General features: G+C 38.1%; 1 protein-coding gene across 1 annotated transcript; it reads left to right on the top strand.

The window, feature by feature from the left end:
• The first annotated feature begins 115 nt into the window (after window positions 1–115).
• On the top strand, window positions 116–18,929 carry LOC111374178 (E3 ubiquitin-protein ligase UPL1-like). The gene is made up of 16 exons (XM_022996808.1): window positions 116–542; window positions 3,649–3,744; window positions 3,820–4,026; window positions 4,699–12,612; window positions 12,678–12,992; window positions 13,891–14,092; window positions 14,222–14,508; window positions 14,597–14,886; window positions 14,999–16,127; window positions 16,241–16,387; window positions 16,476–16,556; window positions 16,674–16,899; window positions 16,989–17,128; window positions 17,826–17,932; window positions 18,051–18,221; window positions 18,502–18,929. Exons 1-15 carry the CDS (start codon window positions 510–512, stop codon window positions 18,151–18,153), a joined length of 11,277 nt encoding a protein of 3,758 aa, XP_022852576.1. The 5' UTR covers window positions 116–509; the 3' UTR covers window positions 18,154–18,221; window positions 18,502–18,929.
• The last annotated feature ends 5,975 nt before the right edge of the window (window positions 18,930–24,904 follow it).

Below are 24,904 nucleotides of genomic sequence, written 5' to 3'. Positions count from 1 at the left end.
ATCATGTAGGCTAAAAATGAAAGATCAAAGATTTAAATGCCATAAAAATTTGATAAATACTTCCATTTTTAAAGTCGGTAACATTTTTTATTTTCCATCCGTATGCCACCATTTATCTATTCTCCCATTTTCCAAGTTCCCTGTACAACACAAATATCCAACAAAATCCCCTAAGCAAAGTATTTTCCTCTCTAATATCTTTTCTTCTCTCCACGCGATCACCAATCGCCCAACAAAAACCTCCTGAGGAAACCCTAGAATTCAGATCTTTCATATTTGGTATATATATATATAGAAATTAATTTTTTCCTCTACCGTTCAAACCCATTATCACTTTTCCAAATTCTTAATTGTCTACCTTATGATTCTCCTCCAATTATTTTCTTGAAATCCTTGACTTCTACTTCCTTGGTATTAATTTCCACCGGTTCTTGAATCGGTTGATTTATTCATTGATTTTTTATTTTTATTTGGTAAGGGAAATGGTTTCATTTGGTTGATTTTCAGGAATGAAGTTGAAGCGTAGGATGGCACTTGAAGTGGTCAGTTTATTTTTTATTTTTTATAATGTTCCGTTCAATCATTTTGTTATTTTTGATGAAGCGGTGTGTCATCAAAGTGCTTGTGCATAGGGAATGATCGTGAATTACCATTAGCGGGATTTTGAAAAATATGTTTGTTAACGTTTTACTTGTTTTTGTTAGGATTCTTTTCGCTCAATTCTAATACGAGGTAGAATTTAGGGATTATATATTTTAGGGTTAAAATTGATCTCTTTGCTGTTTTACCTGTGTCGACTACTGGAGTTCTAGGGTTTTCCCAACCCACTTAAGCTAAAGAGGATTTTGTTATTTCTGATGGAGAGGGTGAAAGGCATTTTTTATTTTTTTTATGGATACCTTATTAGATTCGGCTTCTAAATTTGTTTTGGCAGTTGGTTTCTTCTTAATCTGCTGCAGAACTTTTCCTTGCATTTCATGGCGTGCTTCTTGTCATGTCAGGAGCAAAGTGTTTGTGCAGCATGTATTATCTTCATATGAGTTCATAAATCTAGTCCATGTCTTGAACGATGCAGGCAATAAAAAGATGAGAGAAAGAAAATATAGTGTAAAATACGAGCTCTCGTATGGTGTGTGTGGAGAGAAAGAAACGGCTGCATTTTTGAAGACCAAACACGGACGATAGAGTAGTTTAGGAAATTGTTTTATTTGACTTTCTATATTTGGTTTAATGCTATGACTACTAATCCTATAGAAGGGTTGCCTGATTTCATGTTTTTTCTATCTTGTTTAAAATGATAATGCACTTCGTGGATTATCTTTTGATTGATTAAATTACGCGATTACCTATCCCAAAAAAAAAAAAAAAAAAAAGAAGAAGAAGAAGAAGAAGATATTTTATAGACAAAATCGAACCACTATTCAGTACTTTTTATTCCGCTTGTAAATCTTTCCCATTTATATTACAAATCTGGGATATTTTTTGAACTTCAATTGTCATCTAATTTTGTAGAACTATCAAGATACGGTTTGGTAATTCCGTGTAATGGTTTAGTTACCTGTTAGGAAACATATGGCGAATAGAATTAGGAACGATAGGAGGTCTAACCTTAGGTAATCTTCCGATTCAGGGAAGATTTAGTTTTCACGTCAATTATTAGAGTTTTTGAACTGTGTGAAGTAAGCATGGAGTGATGTCTTCGAGGTTTAGGGATTTTCCCCCTAGATTCATTTCTTTCTGTTTCTCTTGTTTCCTTCAATTTTATTTTTCCTGGAACCATTCTTCAGCACCTTAAGGCTTAAACATCCCTTATTTCTCCTTCTTGATTTCCTTGGTTTCTACTTCACTGAATTATATTTGTTCGATACACTGTTGTCAATATGAATGTTGAGAAGAGAATGCAATGAAAAAAAAAGAAAGACGCTTCATTGAAATCCCTTTTTTTTTTTAATTGGACTATCCAAAATCACTGCGTATAGAAGAGCCCGAAGGCTTTCTAACATTGTGTAAAAATATATTGGATGGCCTTTCAAAAGATGATATGCTCTACTTTCTTGTCAAAATATATGATACACGTGTTGTAACTTTTGCCACATTTTAATGGATTTCTCCATCTATTTATGACTTTTGCTGTTTGGATCTGAAAACTTGTCATGATGATCTACAGCTCCAGAAGCTTATATGTGTCATCTATAAATCTCATGTTAAATTATAATTCATTTTCTCTCTTCTTATCAACCATACAATCTCCAATAAAATAATATTATACCTAAATTCAAAAAAAATTCTTTCTTTTTTAATCACATATTCTCCAAAAAAATTACTATTCCTCTCAGTATAACGTGGAATAATGGGGGTCAAACTGGCGCAAAATGTTTGTAACTGATTCTAGGAAGTCGTTTGAATGCAGTTGATCTGGTTTTCGGACCCTATTGCTTACCCGAGTTTTTGGAGCTGTTAACAGGCTCAGTCCCTGCTGTAGCGTTTTTATTGGCATGTGTGAAAAAGTGTGTGAGAGGCGTGATTCAAATTGAGGCATAAGAAAATTGCTTTAAAGAGCTTAACTTAAAACTATCTTGCAAGGCACACGCCTCTGGTAAATGAGGTGCACATATTTAATAATTTGAGGCGTGTGCTTCTAATTTAATTGTTCGCTGGACGTGTGCCTACAGCCTACTCATGTTGAAATATTTTTTTCTTGTTTACCTACCCTTTCTGCGTGGGAAAGTAATGGTATTATAACGAAAAAAGCTCACCACCAAAGACAAGCTGAAGAAAAAACTCTTCTATTACAATTCTTTCTACTCCATGGACGCTCAACTACAAAAACAGAGGCAGATACTTTTTGATTCTTACTGATCTACTGAGGCAACTTCTTCCTCTGCAAAAATTTCAGCAACACCAGCAGTATCTATTGCGACTCTACAGCTGATTTTGCTTTTAATTTTTTTTTTCTTCTCTTCTCTTCTCTTCTTTCGTTTATTTCATTTTTCTCCTTCCATCTATGTCTTGAATTGGCTTATCTTTTCTCCTTTCTTCTGTGTCTCGACCCCTTTTTAACCCTTTCCCTTGTGGTTTCATTTTTCTGGATCTCAATGTCTATTCTTCATTGTGCATCCGTCCATTTATTGAGAAAAACATTAAATCAACCAAATTTTGTGGATATCTGTCGGGTCTTAATTTGTCATCTACTCATCTATTTTGTTTCATGATTTGTTTCATGGCTTTATTTAAATAGAGGAGATGCATTGTTACATGGCTTTATTTATTTTGCATTTTTCTTGATTTATTGGTTTGTGGTATAGTGAGGCTTATGCCTTGCCTCATGGAGGAAGAAGGCCTCAAAACCCAATTATGGATAGCTAAAAGTTGATGGAAATTGTGTTTGTAAGCCATAAAACTTTGTTAGACGCTTAGAGCTTTGTAAAGAAAGGAACCAATTTGTTTTTGGATTTAATGATTTTAGGTTGTAGAATCTTCCCCCAGTCGTAAATCTCGTCCTTTTGTTTTTTATAAAATATAATTTTTCTAATATAATTTCCTCACTGTTTTTTGTGCTCTTACTTGTTATCATGCTGTGGGGATGCTATCAGAAAAAAAAACCTTGACATTTGGAGATAACAGATCTTTTTTCAATACTTTTTGCAGCCTCCAAAGGTTAAATCATTCATCAGCAGCGTCACAGCTACCCCACTTGAAAATATAGAAGAACCGCTGAAAACATTTGTTTGGGAGTCTGACAAGGTGCATTTACAAACTCCACCTAACTCTTTAAGTACATCACATGCTTTCATTGACATTGATTTCTTCTGGATGCAGGGAGATTTCAATCATTGGGTCGATTTATTTAATCACTTTGACACCTATTTTGAGAAATACATAAAATCAAGGAAAGATTTGCAACTTGAGGACAGCCTTTTGGAATCTGATCCTCCCTTCCCTAGGGATGCTGTTCTTCAGATTCTCCGTGTCATTAGAATAATATTAGAGAACTGCACCAATAAGCACTTCTACAGCTCATATGAGGTACTTATCTCAATCTCAGCTTTGGTCAAGCCATCATATTTCTTTGTAAAGAAATCTGTTCTGCATTTGACATCAGTTGGTATTTATCGGTTGGTATTTTTCCTTCTTTTCTTAGTCTACGTACAATTTTTTGTCCACACGTGGAAGCATAATATTTCTGCATGACCTTGCAACTTTAAGATGACCATGATACCTTAGGTGGTAGCTTGTCACTAGTTTGTGTATATAGAGGACTGCTGGTAGTGCTGGGCGTGGTACTGGCGGTTGGGTGACTATGGTGTTGTGTTGGTGGTAGGGCACTGGACATCAAGAAAAATGTGAACTGGAAATAACGACTTCTGACGAATATGATTTTTTCAAGGAAATTTTGTGCATATTGTTAATTGGGCAGTTTATATTGGACGGTCGATTTCTGTTTATCCAAAATAGATTGGGAAATTCATTTTGCGATGCAGTGAGCATTGATGTGAAGTGCATGTTGTAAATTCGTGTGTGAGCTTCTCTTGATTAGAACTAGCAGTGTTCATTCTTATGTTACTCTTTTCTTTGCTGCTACTGTTATAGCTATCATCATTGGAGGACACATTATTGCCATTCACTTTCTTGTTTATTGTTCATTGTATTTCTTTTTTAACTTGATGTTATTTATCCAACTTTGTGATATCAATGCAGCATCACTTATCGTCTCTGCTTGCTTCAACGGATGTGGATGTTGTTGAGGCATGCCTGCAGACTTTGGCTGCTTTTTTCAAGAAGACCATTGGAAAGTACATCATAAGAGATTCTTTTCTAAATTCTAGATTACTTGCTTTTGCACAGGGTTGGGGGGGAAAAGAAGAAGGTCTTGGATTAATTTCTTGTGCGATACCAAATGGAATCGACCCAATTGCGCACCAGTTGGCTTGCACCCTGCATTTTGAGTTCTATGCGGTGGATGAATCTTTGAGTGACCCCAATTCTACAGAACATTTTACCAGAGGTTTACAAATCATGCATTTGCCTGATGTTAACACCAGAAGAGAATCCGATCTTGAACTTTTGAATAATTTAGTTGTAGAATACAAAGTTCCCCAAAGTTTGAGATTTTCCCTTTTGACAAGGTTGCGATTTGCTAGGGGATTTAGCTCCATTGCTGCACGGCAACAGTACACATGCATTCGGCTGTATGCCTTTATAGTTCTTGTTCAAGCTTGCGGTGACACTGATGACCTGGTTTCTTTTTTCAACACTGAGCCAGAGTTCATCAATGAATTGGTTGCCTTGTTGAGCTATGAAGATGCAGTTTCTGAAAAAATTCGAATTTTGAGTCTGCTTTCCTTGGTGGCCCTTTGTCAAGATAGGTCACGCCAGCCTACTGTATTGACTGCTGTAACATCTGGTGGGCACCGTGGTATTCTATCCAGCCTCATGCAAAAAGCAATTGATTCAATTGTTAGTAATTCATCAAAGTGGTCTGTTGTTTTTGCGGAGGCTCTGTTATCTCTTGTTACTGTTTTGGTGTCGTCATCATCTGGTTGCTCAGCTATGCGGGAAGCAGGATTTATACCAACTCTTCTTCCTCTGCTAAAAGATACTGATCCACAGCACTTGCATTTGGTTAGCACGGCCGTACATGTTCTAGAAGCATTTATGGATTATAGTAATCCAGCCGCTGCGCTTTTCAGAGACTTGGGAGGTTTAGATGATACCATATTACGCTTAAAGATGGAAGTGTCTCACGTTGACAGTGCTTTGAATCAGCAGAGTACTTCTATTGACCTAGACAGTTTGGAGTGTACTGGTTCTCAAGTATTTACAGATACTTCTCCTGATCTAGATAGTTTGCAGCCTCTTTATTCTGAATCTCTGGTTGCATATCATCGCCGATCATTGATGAAAGCATTACTTCGTGCTATATCTTTGGGAACCTATGCTCCTGGAACAACTGCTCGCATTTATGGTTCAGAAGAGAGCTTGTTGCCCCATTGCTTATGTATAATTTTCAAAAGAGCTAAAGATTTTGGTGGCGGGGTATTCGCACTCACAGCAACTGTTATGAGTGATCTCATTCATAAAGATCCTACCTGCTTTCCTGTCTTAGAAGCAGCTGGTATCCCTTCTACATTTATGGATGCTATAATGGATGGTATTCTTTGTTCTGCTGAAGCTATTGCTTGCATACCACAATGTCTTGATGCCTTGTGTTTGAACAACAATGGGCTTCAAGCCGTGAAAGATCACAATGCTTTGAGGTGCTTTGTGGAGGTTTTTACTTCCAAAACATACTTGCGAGCCCTTACTGGTGATACTCTGGGTTCCTTGTCCAGTGGTCTGGATGAACTAATGCGTCATGCTTCATCATTGCGTGGACCTGGAGTTGATATGCTGCTTGAAATACTGAACACTATTGCAAAAATTGGATCTGGACATGAATCCATCAATCTGTCCACAGATAATCCAAGCTGCTCTCAACCCGTACCCATGGAAACTGAAGCTGAGAATAGAGATATTGTTTCTTCAGATGACAGAGATTCATGCAGGGCTGAAAGTTGTGAGCAATCACTTGAATCAGCTTCTGATTCCTTACCATCGAATGTGGAATCTTATTTACCTGATTGTATAAGCAATGTTGCTCGTCTTCTTGAAACAATTCTTCAGAATTCCGATACTTGCCGAATTTTTGTCGAGAAGAAGGGAATTGAATGCGTTCTCCAATTGTTCACTTTGCCTCTAATGCCTCTTTCAGTTGCTCTTGGTCAAAGCATATCTGTTGCATTTAAGAACTTCTCTCCTCAGCATTCTGCTTCGCTTGCTCAAGCAGTTTGTTCCTTCCTGAGAGAACATTTGAAGTCAACAAATGAACTTTTGACTTCAGTTGGCGGGTCTCAGCTTGCTCAGGTTGAAGTTTCCAAGAGGATTAAGGTCTTGAGGTGCCTCTCTAGTTTGGAAGGCATACTTTCTCTTTCCAATTCTTTGTTGAAAGGGACCACTACTATCGTCTCTGAATTGGGTTCTGCTGATGCTGATGTACTGAAGGATCTAGGGAGGGCTTACAGGGAAATTCTGTGGCATATTTCTTTGTGCTTCGATGCTAAGGTGGATGAGAAGCAGAATGTTGAAGCAGAGCCTGAAAGTGCTGATACAGATGTGTCTAATGTGTCTGGAAGGGAGAATGATGATTCTATTAATATTCCTTCTGTTAGATACATGGATCCTGTTTCAATCAGGAATAGTTCTCTCTCGCAATGGGGAGGAGAACGTGAATTTCTACCAGTTGTTCGTGCAAGTGATGGTTTCAGTCGTCGCAATCGACATAGTTGGGCCCGTCTTCGGGGTGGGAGGGCTGGCAGGCATTTGGAAGCTTTCCAAATTGATTCGGAAGCTGCTGCAAATAATGCAGAGACTTCTTCCCAGAATATGAAGAAGAAAAGTCCTGATGTACTGGTTTTTGACATCCTTAATAAACTTGCTTCTACACTGCGTTCTTTCTTTACTGCTCTTGTCAAAGGTTTTACTTCACCAAATCGTAGAAGAACTGAAATTGGATCCTTAAGTTCATCTTCAAAGAGCATTGCGACTGCCTTGGCAAAGGTTTTCCTTGAAGCTCTGGGTTTCTCTGGGTATCCTAACTCTGCTGGACTTGAGATCTCACTTTCAGTCAAGTGTAGATATCTTGGGAAGGTTGTGGATGACATGGTGGCTCTTACATTCGATAGTAGACGACGTACATGCTACAATGCAATGATTAATAACTTCTATGTTCATGGAACCTTTAAAGAGCTCCTTACCACATTTGAGGCTACAAGTCAGTTGTTGTGGACCCTTCCTTATTCTATATCCTCACCAGGTGCTGATCAGGAAAATAGCGGTGATGGTGGCAAGCTGTCTCATAGTTCATGGCTGCTTGATACATTACAGAGTCATTGTCGTGAACTTGAGTATTTTATTAATTCCGGGTTACTTCTGTCCTCAATTTCGGCACCGCAGGCTCAGCTTCTCGTTCAGCCTGTTGCAGTTGGTTTGTCTATTGGGTTGTTTCCTGTTCCAAGAGACCCAGAAGCATTCATCCGCATGCTGCAGTCTCAAGTTCTGGACATGATACTTCCAGTTTGGAATCATCCTATGTTTCCCAATTGTAACTCAGGTTTTATCACTTCCATCATTACGCTTTTTACTCATGTATACAGTGGTGTTAGTGACCTGAAACGAAATCGCAATGCACTGTCTGGGAGTGGAAATCAGCGTCCTCCTCCTGATGAAGCTACTATCGCCACCATTGTTGAGATGGGGTTTTCAAGAGCGAGAGCGGAAGAGGCGCTGAGACGTGTAGAAACAAATAGTGTTGAGATGGCGATGGAATGGTTGTTTAGTCATGCGGATGAACCGGTACAGGATGATGATGAGTTGGCTCATGCACTTGCTTTGTCCCTAGGAAGCTCATCGGAAACACCTAAAGCTGATGGTGCCTTAAAATCTGATGAAGTCTTGACACAAGAGGGGCAAACAAAGGCTCCTCCTATTGATGACATCCTTGCAGTGGCAATGAAATTGTTTCGGAGTAGTGATTCAATGGCTTTCCCGCTGACAGACCTGCTTGTGACTCTTTGCAGCCGGAACAAAGGCGAGAATCGTGAAAAAGTAATTTCTTTTCTTGTTCAGCAGCTAAAACTTTGCCTCCTTGAGTTTTCTAAGGATGCCAGTGTATTGTGTATGATCTCGCATACTTTAGCATTGCTTCTTTCAGAAGATGGAAGTACTCAGGAAATTGCTGCACAAAATGGGGTTGTCTCGATTGCAATTGATATCTTGGTGAATTTTATGGCTAAAACTGAGACTTCAAATGAAACCCTCTTCCCTAAGTGCATCAGTGCATTACTTCTTATCTTGGATAATTTGGTGCAGCCCAGGCCTAAAATATCAGTTGACAGTAATGTTGGAACAATAGTTGGATCTATACATGGCTCATCCGAAAGTCACATGTCATCTGAACCAGTAACGGAGAAAAATTTAACTCCAGCTGCTGTAGATAAAGAATCTGCCCCTGCTTTTGAGAACATACTTGGAAAACCGACTGGTCATTTGATGATGGAGGAGAGTCGTAAGGTAATGTCAATAGTGTGTGACTTGATAAAGAGGCATGTACCAGCTATGGCTATGCAGGCTGTTCTTCAGATATGTGCTCGCTTGACAAAATCACATGCTCTGGCTGTGCAATTCCTCGAAGGTGGTGGCATGGCCGCCCTTTTTGGTATTCCAAGAAGTTGCTTTTTTCCTGGATATGACACCTTGGCATCAGCTATTGTTAGACATCTTCTTGAAGATCCCCAGACACTGCAAACAGCCATGGAGCTGGAGATACGTCAGACTCTGAGCGGAAACCGTCATGCTGGTCGTATTTCTGTGAAAACATTTTTGACATCAATGGCACCTGTTATATCTAGAGATCCAGAGGTCTTCATGAAAGCAGTGGCTTCTGTTTGTCAGTTGGAGTCATCAGGAGGAAGACATGTTGTTGTGTTATCAAAAGATAAAGAGAAGGAGAGAGAAAAATCAAAAGCATCTGGTGTTGAAGTTGCAGTATCGACCAATGAATGCGTTAGAATTTCTGAAAGTAAGGCACACGATGGGTTCATTAAGTATTCCAAAGGCCACAAAAAGGTTTCAATGAATCTTACTCAGGTGATTGATTACCTTCTTGAAATTGTATCAACATTTCATTCGTACAAAGTAGAGGACAGTTGCCCAGGTTATCCAAATGCCATGGTAATAGATGAAACAACTACCAAAATGAAGGGTAAATCAAAGGTTGACGAGACAATAAAGATGGGGTCAGACAGTATATCGGAAAAATCGGCAGCCCTAGCTAAGGTGACTTTTGTTCTCAAGTTATTGAGTGATATTCTTCTGATGTATGTTCATGCAGTTGGGGTTATCCTTAAACGAGATCTGGAATTGTGTCAACTCCATGGATCTAGTCATTTAGACTGCCCGGGGCATGGAGGAATAGTTCATCATGTTTTACACTGTCTTATTCCCCTTTCAGTAGATAAATCTGCTGGCCCTGATGAGTGGAGAGACAAGCTCTCTGAAAAAGCTTCCTGGTTTCTGGTAGTCTTGGCTGGGCGCTCAAGTGAAGGAAGGAGAAGGGTGATTAATGAACTTGTGAAAACCTTATCTTTATTTTCAAGTGCTGAAAGTAATTCATCAAATACCATTTTGTTACCCGATAAAAAGGTCCTTGCTTTTGTTGATTTGGTATATTCAATTTTATCCAAGAATTTTTCTTCTGGGAATTCCCCTGGTTCAGGTTGTTCACCTGACATAGCAAAAAGCATGATAGATGGAGGAATGGTGCAGTGCTTATCAGGTATTCTTCAGGTCATTGATTTGGACCACCCTGATGCGCCAAAAATTGTGAATCTCATTCTTAAAGCTTTGGAAAGCTTGACAAGGGCAGCCAATGCTAGCGAGCAAATTTTCAAATCTGATCCACAGAATAAGAAAAAATTAACGGGTCCAAGTGGAAGGTCTGATTCTCACACTGCTAACACTTCAGTTTCTCAGGAATTACAATGTAGTGAGAACAGGAGTGGTGAACAGCTGGTCACTGATAATATTGGTTCAGAAGTACATCCCTTCGAGGACTCTTGGAATGATGAAGGTGATCATGCAAATCACGCAAATCCAACCCAGAGTATGGAGCAAGAAATGAGGACTGAGGAGGCTCCAGTTACCGATCCACCTGTGGTTCTTGGTATGGATTACAATAGTGAAAATATGGAAAACAGTGGTGCTTTATCCAATGGAGAACAAATTGAGATGAATTTTCATGTGGATGATAGAGTAGATGAAGATGTGAATGATGAAGATGATGACATGGGTGAGGATGATGAGGATGAGGACGATGGGGAGGATGAGGATGAAGATATAGCTGAAGATGGCACGGCTCTAATGTCTCTGGCTGATACCGATGTGGAGGACCATGATGATGTCGGCTTGGGAGATGAATATAATGATGACATGGTTGATGAAGAGGATGATGATTTCCCTGAAAATCGTGTCATTGAGGTAAGGTGGAGAGAAGCCCTTGATGGTTTAGATCATTTGCAGTTACTCGGACAACCTGGAAGTGGGGGAGGGCTAATTGATATTTCAGCTGAACCCTTTGAAGGGGTGAACGTTGATGACTTCTTTGGCATCCGTAGGTCTTTTGGCTTTGAGCGTCGGCGCCAGACTAATAGAACTTCCTATGAACGATCAGTTACAGCAGGGAATGGTCTTCAACATCCTCTTCTCTCGAGGCCATCACATTCTGGTGATTTAGGTTCAATTTGGTCATCTGGAGGGCATTCATCCAGGAATTCAGAGGCCCTATCTACTGGTAACCTTGATCTTGCCCACTTCTACATGTTCGATGCTCCTGTTCTTCCTTATGATAATGCTGCATCTAGTCCATTTGGTGATCGACTGAGTGGTGCTGCACCACCGCCACTGGCTGATTTTTCTGTTGGTTTGGAGTCACTGCGTGTTTCTGGCCGAAGGGGTCCAGGTGATGGCCGGTGGAGTGATGATGGCCAACCCCAAGCTGGTGGTCAAGCTGCTGTTATTGCTCAGGCAATCGAAGAACAGTTCATTGTTCAATTAACCAATGATTCTCCCACTGAAAATCCTGCTGAAGTGCAGTCACATAACCCAGGATTACCAGAGAGACTGCAGGGAGATCCTCGGGCAGTAGGGGGTGATGATGCTGGTTCTCAACAGAATAATGATAATCATAATGATAATGGTCATCAAGTTAATCAACTAGTTGTCTCTCAGGAAGAGATCAATCAAGAGGCTTTTTCTGAACAAGCAGGTGATTGCGTACAAGGGATTGAACCTATATCAAATCTGAATGGTCATGAGAGCATGGAAATTGGGGATGGAAATGCCAATACCGCTGAGCAGTTGGAGACATCACCAGGTATGGTGCCTCAGGTTGATGTGCACTGTGATAGGAGTGTTGATGTACTTTTGGATCCTAGTGTACCATATCAAGATGATGGTTATACTAGATCGTCAGAACCTGATAATCAGCCTAGTTGTGATGCATTGATGATTTCTGGATCAGAGATGTCAGATCCTGGTGTTCATCATGCTTCTTCGATTCCAGAAAGTACTGACGTTGATATGAATACTGCTGATGTGGAAAGAGATCACACTGACCAACAATTACCTGTGTCTGAGATCAATCTAGAGGAGCCATCATTGCAGCAGAACAACTTGATTGTCCAAGATGCAGCAGGTCAGACGGATGAAAGTAGTTTGAATAATGAGGCTCCTAATGCAAATGGTATAGATCCCACATTTTTAGAGGCGCTTCCAGAATATCTTCGTGCAGAGGTTCTTGCTTCACAGCAAGCTCAATCTGCTCCAGCTCCTACTTACACACCACCTGCAGTTGAAGATATTGATCCTGAGTTTTTGGCAGCCCTTCCTCCTGATATCCAAGCTGAAGTTCTTGCCCAACAACGCGTGCAAAGGATTACGCAGCAATCAGAAGGACAGCCAGTTGACATGGATAATGCTTCAATTATTGCAACTTTACCCGCTGATCTACGTGAAGAGGTTTGTTTCTTGAACTCCCCACTTCATTATTTGGCCTTAGCACTTACTTTACTTGCTTCTGTTAGGTGCTATTGACTTCTTCAGAGGCAGTATTGTCGGCATTGCCATCCCCATTGCTTGCAGAAGCTCAAATGCTTAGGGACAGAGCAATGAGTCATTATCATGCTCACAGCTTGTTTGGAGGTAGCCATAGGCTTACTAGTCGGAGAAATGGTTTGGGATTTGATAGGCAGACAGCGATGGACAGGGGCATTGGAGTTACCATCGGCAGGAGAGCATCATCCCTTGCAGAGAACTTGAAGTTGAAGGAACTTGAAGGAGAACCATTTTTGGATGCTAATGGCTTGAAAGGATTAATCCGGCTTCTACGCTTAGCACAGGTGGTTTTTATTCCATGAAATAATCCTGTAGATAGCCTACTGGGTAACTACAATGCTTGACAAAGGAAATTTCTGTTTGACAGATCCCTTAAGTTACTCTTAATTATCTTGCTTTTCACGAGCATGCATTCTACAAAGTTATGACGTACTTTCAATCCCTCCTAGAAATTGAATCCTTCCTTTTAAACTGACATGAATTTTTTTTGGTGAGAGCTGTAAAGATTTTTTTTATTTTTTAAATTACCCTTAGAGCAAATGCCAAAGAATCCTTGTCATCCACATTAGTACTTGAATAACACCTGTACGCAAGTGAAACTCTTTGAGGGTATCCCAGAAAGAAAATAGGAGCATTCAATCATGGATGGCTGACTACAAATTAAGATCTGTTCTTCAGTGTTGCTGAATTTTCTTGCACGAGTCCCAGATTAGTGTGTTTGTTGACCACATAATGGCGAGCAGCCCGATTTTCAGATATTCACAGAGGTCCTTAGGCTGACATCAGATTTACCTTCACTGTTGAAGTAATCTCGTTTTAATCCTAGGCTTGAAAAATTGATTCTTTTGGAAGACAAGGAATGATTAATTCTAAATCAAGGAATAAGAATTAAACAATTTAAAACTGGTTATGAGGGAATTAAAACAATGTATGGCAAGTTGTTCTAGACTAATACCTGGAATTCTTCGAAGCTCAATGTGCTGAAAGGGAAAGTTTATCAAATGGAATTGTTAGAAGAAAATTATTTTGACGTATTTTGAATAAAAAGGATCGTTCTATGAAAATTTATAGTAATTGTATTTTATTCTAATTATATACATATAAATATGTATAAAAGACAAATTTTGATCTATTGGATATTGAGATTTGGAACTGAGGTGCTTCTCTCTTTTTATATTTTAGCCTCTTGGGAAAGGTCTATTGCAAAGACTTCTGTTGAATTTGTGTGCACATGGTGATACAAGGGCAATTCTGGTTCATCTTCTGCTTGATATGATAAAGCCAGAGCCTGCAGGAATAGTTGGCGGGCTGACAGCATTTAGTTTTCAGAGGCTTTATGGATGTCAGTCTGATGTTGTTTATGGTCGATCTCAATTGTTTGGTGGTATGTTCTTATTTTATTCTCGAATGATGCATAACATTCTGAATTTTAATTTTTTTTAATTTTTTAATTTTTTAATTTTTTTGTTGAATCAGATATTAGTCTTTCAATTATGGTTATATTCTATCTCAGGTCTTCCTCCACTGGTATTGCGCCGGGTACTCGAGATTCTTGCCTATTTGGCTACGAATCATTCTGCTGTTGCTAGCCTTTTGTTCTACTTCAACCGCTCCATTGTTTCTGAATCTGCAAATATTAACTGTTCAGAACTCAAGAATGATAAAGGTAAGGAGAAAATCATAGAAGAAGATCATCTGAAAACTTCTGCAAGCTCTCAAGAGGGAAATGTGCCTTTGATACTGTTTCTTAGACTCTTGAGTCAACCACTTTTCTTGCGCAGTGCTGCGCAGCTTGAGCAGGTATACATTCTGATACATGAAACTGCTATTTACATAATATCTGGTGGGCTGTATTGTTACTATCTCATTCTTTAAAAACTCCGTGCAGGTCATGGGTCTGCTTCAAGTGGTTGTATATGCTGCAGCATCCAAATTAGATTTGCAGTCTCATTCTGAAGAAACAGTAGCTCCTACCAAGAACCCTTCCTCTAATGAAATTGCAACTGATGTACAGAAAGATCCTCAATTATTGGAGATAGAGGTTAATCAACTCGAAAATAGTTCTTGCACTTCGAAAACCACGTCAGATGGTCAGAGAAACTTGAAGACTGCGGATATCTTCTTACTGTTGCCACAATCTGATTTGCATAATCTTTGCACTCTTCTTGGCCAAGAGGGGTACTGCGCTTATGATCTAGTTTTAATACCTTACACTGTCAACTTTTCTGTTTATCCTAGATTAATATAGATCAGAGAGAAAATCACCTAATTGTTATTGTTCATCCATTAGGCTTTCCGACAAAGTTTATATGCTAGCTGGCGAGGTACTAAGGAAATTGGCTACTGTTGCTGCCCCTCATCGCAAATTTTTCATTTTGGAGCTTTCAGATTTAGCCCAAAGGTTGAGCAGCTCAGCTGTCAATGAACTTGTAACTCTCAGGGATACACACATGCTAGGCTTGAGGGCTGGATCCATGGCTGGGGCTGCAGTTCTTCGTGTATTGCAGACACTCAGTTCACTCACTTCAACTGGCACTGACAGTAATAGGAATGGTGGGGATAATGAGGAACAGGAAGAACAATCAACCCTGTGGAAGTTGAATGTTGCTTTGGAACCATTGTGGAAAGAACTAAGTGAATGTATTAGTACAATGGAGACAGAGCTGACTCAGAGCTCTCGCTCTTCTGTTATTTCAAATATTAACACTGGGGAGCAGATACAGGGCTCTTCATCTTCTCCTCCTCTTCCTCCGGGAACTCAGAGACTCTTGCCTTTTATTGAGGGTTTCTTTGTTCTCTGTGAGAAACTACAGGCAAACAATCAAACAGTACAGCAAGATCATTCCAGTATGACAGCAAGAGAGGTGAAAGAGTGTGCTGGGAGTTCAGTTCCATTGTATACCAAATGTGGTATTGATTCTTACAGAAGGTTTGATGGTTCTGTCACATTTGCAAGGTTTGCTGAGAAGCACCGACGGCTTCTTAATGCTTTTGTGAGGCAGAACCCTGGCTTGTTGGAAAAATCGCTCTCTATGATGCTAAAAGCTCCACGATTGATTGATTTTGATAACAAAAAATCTCATTTCCGTTCCAGAATTCGGCAGCAGCATGACCAACATGTCTCAGGTCCACTGAGGATCAGTGTTAGGAGGGCATTTGTTTTGGAGGATTCATATAACCAACTTCGCATGCGACCAAGTCAAGATCTGAAGGGACGACTGAATGTGCATTTTCAAGGCGAGGAGGGTATTGATGCTGGCGGTTTGACAAGGGAATGGTATCAAGTACTGTCAAGGGTTATATTTGACAAAGGAGCTTTGCTCTTTACCAATGTTGGAAACAATGCAACTTTCCAACCAAATCCTAATTCTGTATATCAAACTGAGCATCTCTCTTATTTCAGATTTGTTGGCCGAGTGGTAATCCTCCAAGGATTTTATTTTTAGCTTGAATTTTTTCTTTGTTTATCTTTCAATTGCTGTGTTAAGCTACGCTGAGTTCTGAACTTTGGGTGATATAATCCCTTCTGTAGGTTGCCAAGGCACTGTTTGATGGGCAACTGCTGGATGTGTATTTTACCCGCTCCTTTTACAAGCACATCCTTGGCGTAAAGGTGACTTATCATGATATAGAGGCTGTTGATCCAGATTACTATAAAAATTTGAAGTGGATGTTGGAGGTGAGTGGCATTAAGACTAATCAAATTGTGTTTTTATTTTATTTTACTATCACGTAAGTTCCTGATATTTATCTTTTCCTTGTGTCAGAATGATGTGAGTGACATACCCGACCTGACATTTAGCATGGATGCTGATGAAGAAAAACACATCCTTTATGAAAAAACTGAGGTATACATTGTTTAGGATCTTTCTTGTACCTATCCTCTCGAGTTCAATTTGAATTTTCGAGTCTTCTATCAGAATGAATATCATGTCTAATGTTTTGATGTACATACTTGGGAAAAGGTTACTGATTACGAGCTCAAACCGGGAGGAAGAAACATAAGAGTCACAGAAGAAACAAAGCATGAATATGTAGACCTTGTTGCTGATCATATTCTGACTAATGCGATCAGGCCTCAAATAAATTCCTTTCTTGAGGGCTTTAATGAGTTAGTGCCGTGGGAACTTATTTCTGTTTTTAACGATAAAGAACTTGAACTGTTAATCAGCGGACTTCCAGAAATTGATTGTAAGTTTGGATACCTGTATATTTGTTTATTTTACATGTGATACTGTTTGTTTCACTGAAGTGTCCTAATCACATTGATGTCGTTGTAGTGGATGATCTGAAGGCCAACGCTGAGTATACTGGATACACAGCAGCTTCTAATGTTGTTCAGTGGTTTTGGGATGTTGTTAAGGGATTTAACAAGGAAGATATGGCAAGATTCCTGCAATTTGTAACTGGAACCTCAAAGGTGATTTGTCAGCGACCAATTTATGTTGTTGATTTTTTATTTGTTGACATTGAGATTATATGTTCCTGAAACAATATTTCTAAGACTAACGCTCTAGTAGCTGATCTCATTCTCTGCAACTATTTCAAGAGGGAAATGTGTATGTTCACACGTGAATGTGAGAACATCTGGAAACCTAAGTCTAAATTAGAACTTTTTTGGGTTTCCTGATATAGTGTTCCATCTTTATGCAGATGGATGTCTACCATTGAGTTTAGTGCATAACATGGTGGTCATCTGGAAGTGCAAAACTTACTGCTAAAAAATGATTGCTAGAGAAGAAGGTTGCACCTTAGAAGTGAAGTAAAAGCAGTTTTGGATTTGGAAGTTAGTAAAATAAGTGCACTTCTTTGCACCTTAAAAGTTGGGAATAGGTTTAGGTATAATTATTTTGTTTGTTTCTGGGAGCTCGTGTGGTATGTGGTGTTGCATTATTCTCTCTATATTCGGATTTTTGTCCACCCACAATTTCTGTCCGTGCAAATGGTTATATGCTAGCACATGTATGCATGAACATATCACCATTCTGCCTGCATGCTTGTTATTTCCATGAGGGGGTGGGATGTTTACTAACAAGAATGAGCCATTATGGGGGAATTAGTCCCTTTAGATTGGGAAATTCGTTAAGCATCAATTAATTGGGGTTTTGATTTCGTAGGTCCCATTAGAAGGTTTCAAGGCACTACAAGGCATTTCTGGTGCCCAAAGATTTCAGATTCACAAGGCATATGGAGCTCCTGAACGACTGCCATCGGCTCATACCTGGTAAGTTTCTTCATGTATCAGTATTATGAGTTTTGAATGTTATTTAGCTTTTTTCAATTAGATAATTGTTTGCATTGTAATCTTAGCCTGCCATTTCATTCATCTCCAACTTTTTCAGCTTCAATCAACTGGACCTTCCAGAGTATTCTTCAAAGGAACTGCTTGAAGAACGATTGTTATTGGCAATCCATGAAGCCAGTGAAGGATTTGGTTTTGGTTAAATTAAGATCAAGATCATGCGGCTTTGCGTAATTTCTTCTGGAATTCATTTCAGCATTGCCATGTACATGTTAGTAGTTCCGTACTTTGATTTGAATGTCGATTTCTTTGGAAGTTAATTGGACGCTGCACCTTTCATTTGACTATCAATTACTCTTGAGCCTGACTGACGTGTCAAAATAAATGGCTTAATTTTCTTCATTGACGGGCATTGACGGGAAGACCTAACTTTATCTGGAACATCATTTCTATTGATTATTGACATGATATACAATGGAGAATTCAAGAGTCATTAGGCATGCTATCAAGGGATTTTTATTTGATCTGCATGATTTATATTTATTTTGCAGATAAAAGCTTATGAATTGGGATCAGTTGACCTCAAGCATTACCCATAGTTCAACCACACATGAAAGGGAGACCCTCAAGTTGTCGAATCGCCATTGACTTTCATCTGAACCAGCATACAGATATCTTATGACTACTGGGGTTTAATTTTTGGCGCGCGTACATTTCTCGTTCTGTATTGGGAAGGGGATATCTTGTATTTGGTATTTTGTTCAAAGATCCAGCTTGAATTCATTCTTTATTATGTCTGATGGTGAATAGGCTGCTTTGAGTACAATATAATACTAGTATAGTAATATGGGGTCTGTCAGGAATAAAAGTAGTACTGATGCTATTGCTTTTTCATTTTTGGCTGCTATCTGATGTGAACCTCTGGTATTGTATGTATTATTTACTCTTTTCGTTCTATATATAAACAGGTCATTCAGTATGTTCCGTATTTCAATTCCAAGTCCATCATTCATAAATCAAGTACATAATTTACAGAGTTAATAGGAAAATATTTTATGATAAATAAATTTTTCGTTAGTTTAAAGAGGTTAGATGGATAGTCGTCACAAAAAGAGTTTCAACTAATTTTTAAACTGAACTTTGTGATTCTGAGAATTGCGAGATGGGGTTCAACAATATCTTGCAGTCGAAGCGGTTAGCGTTGTAAGAAGTTGAGAAAGGAAGGCACATGAGTCTTGTAAGAAGTTGAGAAAGGAAGGCACATGAGTCCGAACTCTATGTTGAATGTGCGGTCGACGCTACACTACGTAGGTACCTGTTCAGTAGTTCCCTTTCTTTTGAAAGGGTATCAGACTCTCGATCGAATGCGACTGCACCTATCTTGCTGGGGAAAAGGTTGGGGAGCCCCTGTTATTTATTTATTTATTCCAGAAGAAGCGGAGCACCTGTTGCGGAGGAAGAAAGAGAAGAGGTTGGATCAAAAGGAGGTCAATTTATTTTCATTAACATGTTTTATCTGTTTGACTTAAAGGATACTTGCAAAGTAGTTGGAGTCAAGTTTCAAAATTGCCTTTATTTTTATCTTTTTCCGAGCAGTCTGATAAATGAGCGACTAGACCACACTCAGTATTCGAACTAATCATTAATGATCGATTTAATTAGTACCATTTCGATATGTGTCGTGAATGCTTTCATTTTTAGCTTCTCTATACAATACACTTATCAAGGACAATCCTTGAGCGAAAATGCCACGAAAATACGGAGCTATAAACTATTTATATTTGAGTTAATTAAATCACCAATCATAAACATTTATGGGTGAGTCGGTTACTACTTGCTCACCCATAAATATTTGGTTACCAAATGCTCACCTACTTTCGAAAACAATTATCCATCCATCACCCGTTTCACTTTCATCCGTCCAATTAGGCAAAAAACTCCACGTGGTCGATAGAAATCTTACGTGTCACTAACACCGTTAAATTTTGACAAGTGGCCACTAATTAAATTGCTTTCTTCCCCCAAATGAAACGTTATTCTCCACTGCTGCTTCTCCAAGAACGCTTCTACACCAAATGAATCCCCAAATCGTAAACCCAGCAGGTTTATAAGAACTCTAGATCCATACAAAAACAATGAAATTATGCTTAATATATGGTGGAATGAACCTTTATTTTCTGGTGTATAGTTAAGCGAATTGGAGATTTGGTGCTCATCATAAAGTTCTGGTGAATCAAAATTCCAGAAGTTCTGGTGTTGAAAATTGCCTTCGGTTCTGGTGTGGAGAAAAAACCAGTTTACATTCTGTTGAATCAAATTTCTGTGTTCATCATAGAGTTCTGGTGTTGTTAGCCTTCAGTTGTTGCTCATCACAAGTTCTCGTGTTCATAAATTTTGATGTTCATCATAAAATGCAATTTTCCTTAGTTGCCTTCAGTTTTTGTTACAGCAGATTTTGTTATTATTTACTCTTTTCGTTCTATATATAAACAGGTCATTCAGTATGTTCCGTATTTCAATTCCAAGTCCATCATTCATAAATCAAGTACATAATTTACAGAGTTAATAGGAAAATATTTTATGATAAATAAATTTTTCGTTAGTTTAAAGAGGTTAGATGGATAGTCGTCACAAAAGAGGCTGAATTTTTTTAATTAAAATTTGCCAAACATACTTCGACGATGGTTGGTGCAGCTAAAAATTACAAATGCATTTGTATCTCTGATCACTAGAAAATTGCTTGCATGACATAAGGAAATTTCTACTCTGTTATAACATTGGGAAGAAAGCAATTTAATTAGGGGCCACTTGCTGAAGTTTAATGGTGTTCGTGACACGTAAGTTTTCGTCGGCCACGTGAAGTATTTTGTTTAGTTGGATGGATGGAAGTGAAATGAGTGATGAATGTGTAATTGTTTTCAAAAGTGGGTGAGCATTCAGCAACCAATTATTTTTGGATGAGCAAATAGTAACTGACTATAAATGTTGGTGATTGATGATTTAATTAACTCATTTATATTTAAACATATTTGTCAATTAGCTACGACTCATTGGTCCATTGATCAACTAGTTGGGCCAAGGTTGACCCAATGATAAGGGGCAAGCCCTGTCCAACTCCGTCCGCGAACCGCTGAGCTAGTGCAGCTCTCAAGCCCTCGACCATGGGCCCGTTGACTTGGATAGACGTCTTAAAGGCTGCAATCACAAATTTAGAAGTTTCAAGAGTTTTGACAGCACACTTGTTACACATTTCAATATTAAACCTTAATTCTTGACGGCTCCCATTTATATATTCCATAATCTAACAAGCATAACAAGATACAGGGATTTTAAGCAATTGTGTAGTTTTGAAATTCATTTTCAAATGTCTCTTGTTCATGGGGAAATATATGGGAATGACCTTTTCAAAAGAGTTTCAAGATTGCTCTTAGGCAAATTTCATACCAAAAATACCCTCCATTTGAATATTACATAACAAGGTACCATAATATAATTTTTTTTTTCTATTTTAGTCCTTAAAAATTTAAACATTGGTTGAAACTTGATAATTTTATTTAATTTATTTGATTAATATTTTTATTTGATTTATGTTCGCTCTAAGTAGCACTCCCATTTATTGGTATCAGGGCCATAGAGATCATGGAAATTAAAATAAAGAAAATAAATAATTATTGGTGTTTAGAAGAAGAAAAAGGTAGTTATATATTTTTAAAACCTATTCATAATAAATTAAAAATAATGACTTTGGCAATAATTAAAGAACTTCCTAAAGAAATAAAAGAACAAATATTAGAAAAATTAATAATAGAATCAATAAAGGACATATATACATATGAGAAAATTATCAGTATATATGAAGATGAAGAAAATAATTTATATTATAAAGAAAAATATGAGTACAATTGATAATACACATCAAAAATTGAATAAATTACTTTTAAAAATGGATAAAATACAATAAGAAATAAGAAATATAATGTTAATACCAGAAGGGATGAAAATACCAAATAATAGACAATTAACAAAATTAAAATGTGAAAGACTAAAATTTGAGAGCAAATATTTCACTATAGTAAGAGAAGAATTAGTAGATCCGGAAACAGCTGAGAGAATATTTAGAAAAATAATAGATAAAAAAGAAGATAAAAGATACAAATTAACTTATGAGTTATGATTTATATTTATTTTGCAGATAAAAGCTTATGAATTGGGATCAGTTGACCTCAAGCATTACCCATAGTTCAACCACACATGAAAGGGAGACCCTCAAGTTGTCGAATCGCCATTGACTTTCATCTGAACCAGCATACAGATATCTTATGACTACTGGGGTTTAATTTTTGGCGCGCGTACATTTCTCGTTCTGTATTGGGAAGGGGATATCTTGTATTTGGTATTTTGTTCAAAGATCCAGCTTGAATTCATTCTTTATTATGTCTGATGGTGAATAGGCTGCTTTGAGTACAATATAATACTAGTATAGTAATATGGGGTCTGTCAGGAATAAAAGTAGTACTGATGCTATTGCTTTTTCATTTTTGGCTGCTATCTGATGTGAACCTCTGGTATTGTATGTATTATTTACTCTTTTCGTTCTATATATAAACAGGTCATTCAGTATGTTCCGTATTTCAATTCCAAGTCCATCATTCATAAATCAAATACATAATTTACAGAGTTAATAGGAAAATATTTTATGATAAATAAATTTTTCGTTAGTTTAAAGAGGTTAGATGGATAGTCGTCACAAAAAGAGTTTCAACTAATTTTTAAACTGAACTTTGTGATTCTGAGAATTGCGAGATGGGGTTCAACAATATCTTGCAGTCGAAGCGGTTAGCGTTGTAAGAAGTTGAGAAAGGAAGGCACATGAGTCTTGTAAGAAGTTGAGAAAGGAAGGCACATGAGTCCGAACGCTATGTTGAATGTGCGATCGATAAGAAGTTGAGAAAGGAAGGCACATGAGTCCGAACTCTATGTTGAATGTGCGGTCGACACTACACTACGTAGGTACCTGTTCAGTAGTTCCCTTTCTTTTGAAAGGGTATCAGACTCTCGATCGAATGCGACTGCACCTATCTTGCTGGGGAAAAGGTTGGGGAGCCCCTGTTATTTATTTATTTATTCCAGAAGAAGCGGAGCACCTGTTGCGGAGGAAGAAAGAGAAGAGGTTGGATCAAAAGGAGGTCAATTTATTTTCATTAACATGTTTTATCTGTTTGACTTAAAGGATACTTGCAAAGTAGTTGGAGTCAAGTTTCAAAATTGCCTTTATTTTTATCTTTTTCCGAGCAGTCTGATAAATGAGCGACTAGACCACACTCAGTATTCGAACTAATCATTAATGATCGATTTAATTAGTACCATTTCGATATGTGTCGTGAATGCTTTCATTTTTAGCTTCTCTATACAATACACTTATCAAGGACAATCCTTGAGCGAAAATGCCACGAAAATACGGAGCTATAAACTATTTATATTTGAGTTAATTAAATCACCAATCATAAACATTTATGGGTGAGTCGGTTACTACTTGCTCACCCATAAATATTTGGTTACCAAATGCTCACCTACTTTCGAAAACAATTATCCATCCATCACCCGTTTCACTTTCATCCGTCCAATTAGGCAAAAAACTCCACGTGGTCGATAGAAATCTTACGTGTCACTAACACCGTTAAATTTTGACAAGTGGCCACTAATTAAATTGCTTTCTTCCCCCAAATGAAACGTTATTCTCCACTGCTGCTTCTCCAAGAACGCTTCTACACCAAATGAATCCCCAAATCGTAAACCCAGCAGGTTTATAAGAACTCTAGATCCATACAAAAACAATGAAATTATGCTTAATATATGGTGGAATGAACCTTTATTTTCTGGTGTATAGTTAAGCGAATTGGAGATTTGGTGCTCATCATAAAGCTCTGGTGAATCAAAATTCCTGAAGTTCTGGTGTTGAAAATTGCCTTCGGTTCTGGTGTGGAGAAAAAACCAGTTTACAATTCTGTTGAATCAAATTTCTGTGTTCATCATAGAGTTCTGGTGTTGTTAGCCTTCAGTTGTTGTTCATCACAAGTTCTCGTGTTCATAAATTTTGATGTTCATCATAAAATGCAATTTTCCTTACTTGCCTTCAGTTTTTGTTACAGCAGATTTTGTTAGCTTTTGCATAGTTTTATGAATCTTGCTCAGCAGGGAGCTAAGGAAATCATCTGTGAAGGCTGAATTTTTTTAATTAAAATTTGCCAAACATACTTCGACGATGGTTGGTGCAGCTAAAAATTACAAATGCATTTGTATCTCTGATCACTAGAAAATTGCTTGCATGACATAAGGAAATTTCTACTCTGTTATAACATTGGGAAGAAAGCAATTTAATTAGGGGCCACTTGCTGAAGTTTAATGGTGTTCGTGACACGTAAGTTTTCGTCGGCCACGTGAAGTATTTTGTTTAGTTGGATGGATGGAAGTGAAATGAGTGATGAATGGGTAATTGTTTTCAAAAGTGGGTGAGCATTCAGTAACCAATTATTTTTGGATGAGCAAATAGTAACTGACTGTAAATGTTGGTGATTGATGATTTAATTAACTCATTTATATTTAAACATATTTGTCAATTAGCTACGACTCATTGGTCCATTGGTCAACTCGTTGGGCCAAGGTTGACCCACTGATAAGGGGCAAGCCCTGTCAACTCCGTCCGCGAACTGCTGAGCTAGCGCAACTCTCAAGCCCTCGACCATGGGCCCGTTGACTTGGATAGACGTCTTAAAGGCTGCAATCACAAATTTAGAAGTTTCAAGAGTTTTGACAGCACACTTGTTACACATTTCAATATTAAACCTTAATTCTTGACGGCTCCCATTTATATATTCCATAATCTAACAAGCATAACAAGATACAGGGATTTTAAGCAATTGTGTAGTTTTGAAATTCATTTTCAAATGTCTCTTG

This window comes from Olea europaea, unplaced genomic scaffold, assembly GCF_002742605.1.
Source record: "Olea europaea var. sylvestris unplaced genomic scaffold, O_europaea_v1 scaffold1216, whole genome shotgun sequence".
Taxonomy (NCBI): domain Eukaryota; kingdom Viridiplantae; phylum Streptophyta; class Magnoliopsida; order Lamiales; family Oleaceae; genus Olea; species Olea europaea.
This window is presented reverse-complemented; position numbering and strand designations above follow the sequence as displayed.

What these genes read in the sequence shown, in the direction of transcription:
- LOC111374178 (XM_022996808.1), top strand. Translation starts at nt 510, where the DNA reads ATGAAGTTGAAGCGTAGGATGGCACTTGAAGTG. An exon ending in ACTTCTACAGCTCATATGAG is followed by an intron (nt 4,027 to 4,698) that starts GTACTTATCTCA and finishes ATATCAATGCAG; the next exon opens with CATCACTTATCGTCTCTGCT. An exon ending in TCGATCTCAATTGTTTGGTG is followed by an intron (nt 14,093 to 14,221) that starts GTATGTTCTTAT and finishes ATTCTATCTCAG; the next exon opens with GTCTTCCTCCACTGGTATTG.